This window comes from Apium graveolens, unplaced genomic scaffold (assembly GCF_009905375.1).
Source record: "Apium graveolens cultivar Ventura unplaced genomic scaffold, ASM990537v1 ctg4810, whole genome shotgun sequence".
Classification (NCBI taxonomy): Eukaryota; Viridiplantae; Streptophyta; class Magnoliopsida; order Apiales; family Apiaceae; genus Apium; species Apium graveolens.
The window spans coordinates 112,144-115,180 of record NW_027418698.1 but is presented as its reverse complement, the minus strand read 5'-3'; the positions used below and the strand labels follow the sequence as shown (position 1 = coordinate 115,180).

Genomic DNA, 3,037 nt, shown 5'->3' with positions numbered 1-3,037 from the left:
TTTCTCCACTAAAAAAATTAGTGCTAAGATGATATTATCTATAACTATATGATTATTTGTAACTATATGAGTGGGAGTAAAGATTAAATAGTTGGCAACCATAATTTTATAGTTTATTCAAAAAAAATTATAAGTAGGTAATAGAAATTAGAACCATATTTTTGGATAACTCTTGTATTTGTATTATCATGGAAGAGAATGGTCCATAAACTTTTAGTTAGATTGCCTCATTGATCAGAACTCACCAACTTGATCTCATTTTGTTCTAACAAGTTTTTGGATTGATAAAAGAAATGGAAAGAAATGTTTAATGGTAGCTGCTAGGCAACTTGCAATTGTTCCCCGGTGGTGGAGCTGGTTATATGATAGTAACTCAAGGTATCTTAATAATTTTTTTTGTATTATTTACATACATGCAAATGTACATTTTGCTAAATTGCTAAATACTAACCTGGTTCTAGCTACAAATACTTGTGCATCTCTCTATATAATCACACAGTAACTTTGTAATAAGTATTTTCTTTCTAGTATGATAAACTAATAAGTGTGGGAAGTATGGTCGATGGTTGTGGTTAGAGGATTCACTCTAGTAGAAACTGTTAGCTTGTGTGTTAAATTGTACAAGGCAACACTATTTTTCATGCATACCTCAATTGAAAAGAAGCATTTAGGCTGGTCTTTTTAGTTGTTAGGGTGATAAGACAAATTAAGAGGTTGTTTAGAGTTCCCACCCATCTAAGAATACCATTTTCTTTTAAATTATGCATTTATTATAATTCTGCTTAATATTTTGATAAAATATATTATGAGGTAATACTTTTTTCTGAAAATAAGTAGCAAAACAATATTATGAAGGGTATTTTTTCAAGATTTTCACTTTTTATCTATAATAATAACATTTTAATAACAAAAATTTGAGCTTTTGAGACAAAACCTTTTTGTTGAAATTTACAATCCCTTTAGATATTGGCTTTTTGGTTAAATTTTTTTACAGTAAATAGTAAAACGGTACTGCTAATAAAGATAAATACAGCATTATGCATATTTATTTCCTGAATAAATGCAAATAATAAGTCTATATTACATGTAGCCTAATCTATTACCATAAATTATTTCAACAACTTCAACTCACCATCACACCCAACCAACTAACAATTTAAAGATAAATCTAAACAATTTTAACTATTCTCGGTCTTCATTTGTGAATGCAGGTCACGTAACATAACATTATCTTATAAAAGATGTAAATCTCTTTAGGCAATTACCGTTAAAAATTATAGCATTGATAAAAAAAAGTGTTGTTCACAAAATTAAATCTTTAATAATATTTTTAATATGCACATATTTGATGTTTAATGTTTGGTATTATTTTTGATATACACATATTTTGATGTAATTATGGAAAAATAATGTTTTAGTTGAGATTTAATAGTAAAATTAGAACTCCAAGATTCTATTTTTCAAAAGCATATTTCGTACAACATTTTTTGGTCAAAAACACTTTTCTAAAGATCAGATTTTAAAATTTTATCAAATAAGATTTCAGCTAATTTTGAGAAAAAACTCTAATTAGTGTGTAACAACTCCAAATTTGGGGTGTAATCGAGCCGAGCCGAGTCGAACACTCCTAACTCGGCTTGAACTCGATTAAAATAGTTCAGACTCGAGCTTCCAGATCGACTGAGCTTTTAATTTAAAGTTCGAAACTTGACTCGTAAAAAATTTGGTAGGCTCGAGTTCGGCTCGAAAACTCGAATTTATTTCACTAAATATTAACAAAAACTTGAAATATAATCCGTTCGGCTCGAGTTCGATTCGATAACAATAAATAATATATAAAAATATAAAATATTGATATATATATATATATTATAATAAAAAAACTAAAAATAATAGAGACTCGATAAGACTCGCTAACCTTACCGAGTAATCGGAAGCTCGAACTCGGCTCAGTTACAAATTCAAAAAAATGGAGCTGGAGCTCGAGCTCGGCTTGATTAATTCTGAGCCGAATTGGAATTTTTTACGAGCCGAGTTCGAGTAACTCACGAACATTTTGACTAATTTACACGTACTCCGAACACATGGTAAGTGATGAATATGATTAAAGACATCCTATCATCGCATGTATCATGCATTCATGCCTCAATGTATTATCATGTGAACAGATTTTCAGAGGAGGTTTGTACTTGACAAAGGGCGGTGTCTTGATATTCGTGGCAAAATGAAAATTGGAATGTTGTCTCCTCACACCACTTATGAAACATATCTTGTCTTTAAAATATATGAGGATGCCTGCGGACTTGATTCAGCAAACACATCCATTAGATTTGTTAATGAAAGAGAGGAGGTGCCTGATGATGAAGCTAGCACAGTTTATCCTGATCCAAGAACATCTGCACACAACATTGAGCAACGAAATGGAGTGCTTAGTCGGTGGAGGAAGGACGAATGGATGGAGATTAAGACTGGAGAGTTTGAGACTGGTGCAAGAGATGATGATGATGAGGTGGAGACCCGGTTTATGTCAACTGATACAAATATACTCAAGACTGGCCTTATCGTACAAGGTATCGAGTTTAGGCCTAAACAACCCATGGCCGTTGTTTAATGAATTTATCTGTTGGCATGCTTTATTTTGTCTTTAAAAACTTTTCTCATGTAATATGAATTATCTGTTATTTGAAAGATGTTGATGAATTATGCTTTATGTAAAATTTAAGGGTTTTAAGACATGGTTGTTTGTATTATGGTGTGTCCAATTTTAAGGTCCACTCATAACTGAATATAATTTTCTTTATCTAAGCTATCTTCAATCATAAATTTATTTTATAATACCTCATTCGTAATATTTTACCTTTTTAACTTTAAATCACTATTTTGTTTTCAATCACGACTTCAAATTTACTTCAAACGTTATTATATGTTTAATTACATATAGTGGACTCAATTTCTCCATACACATCATGAGATATGTGTTATTTTATTATTTAATATTGTAGCCTTCTCTAATATTCAGTATAAAGATGGCTGCTTT

The 3,037-nt window shown here is 30.5% G+C and overlaps 1 protein-coding gene across 1 annotated transcript; it reads left to right on the top strand.

Annotated features, from left to right (window-relative positions):
- Window positions 1-310: 310 nt before the first annotated feature.
- On the top strand, window positions 311-2,611 carry LOC141702240 (F-box protein PP2-B15-like). Its single transcript, XM_074505933.1, has 3 exons — window positions 311-378; window positions 1,212-1,216; window positions 2,169-2,611. The coding sequence occupies exons 1-3, from the start codon at window positions 311-313 to the stop codon at window positions 2,609-2,611; spliced, it is 516 nt and encodes a 171-aa protein (XP_074362034.1).
- Window positions 2,612-3,037: the final 426 nt, after the last annotated feature.

Bases quoted from the DNA above. Each gene is read 5' to 3' on its own strand.
- LOC141702240 (XM_074505933.1), top strand. From the start codon at position 311: ATGGTAGCTGCTAGGCAACTTGCAATTGTTCCCCGGTGGTGGAGCTGG.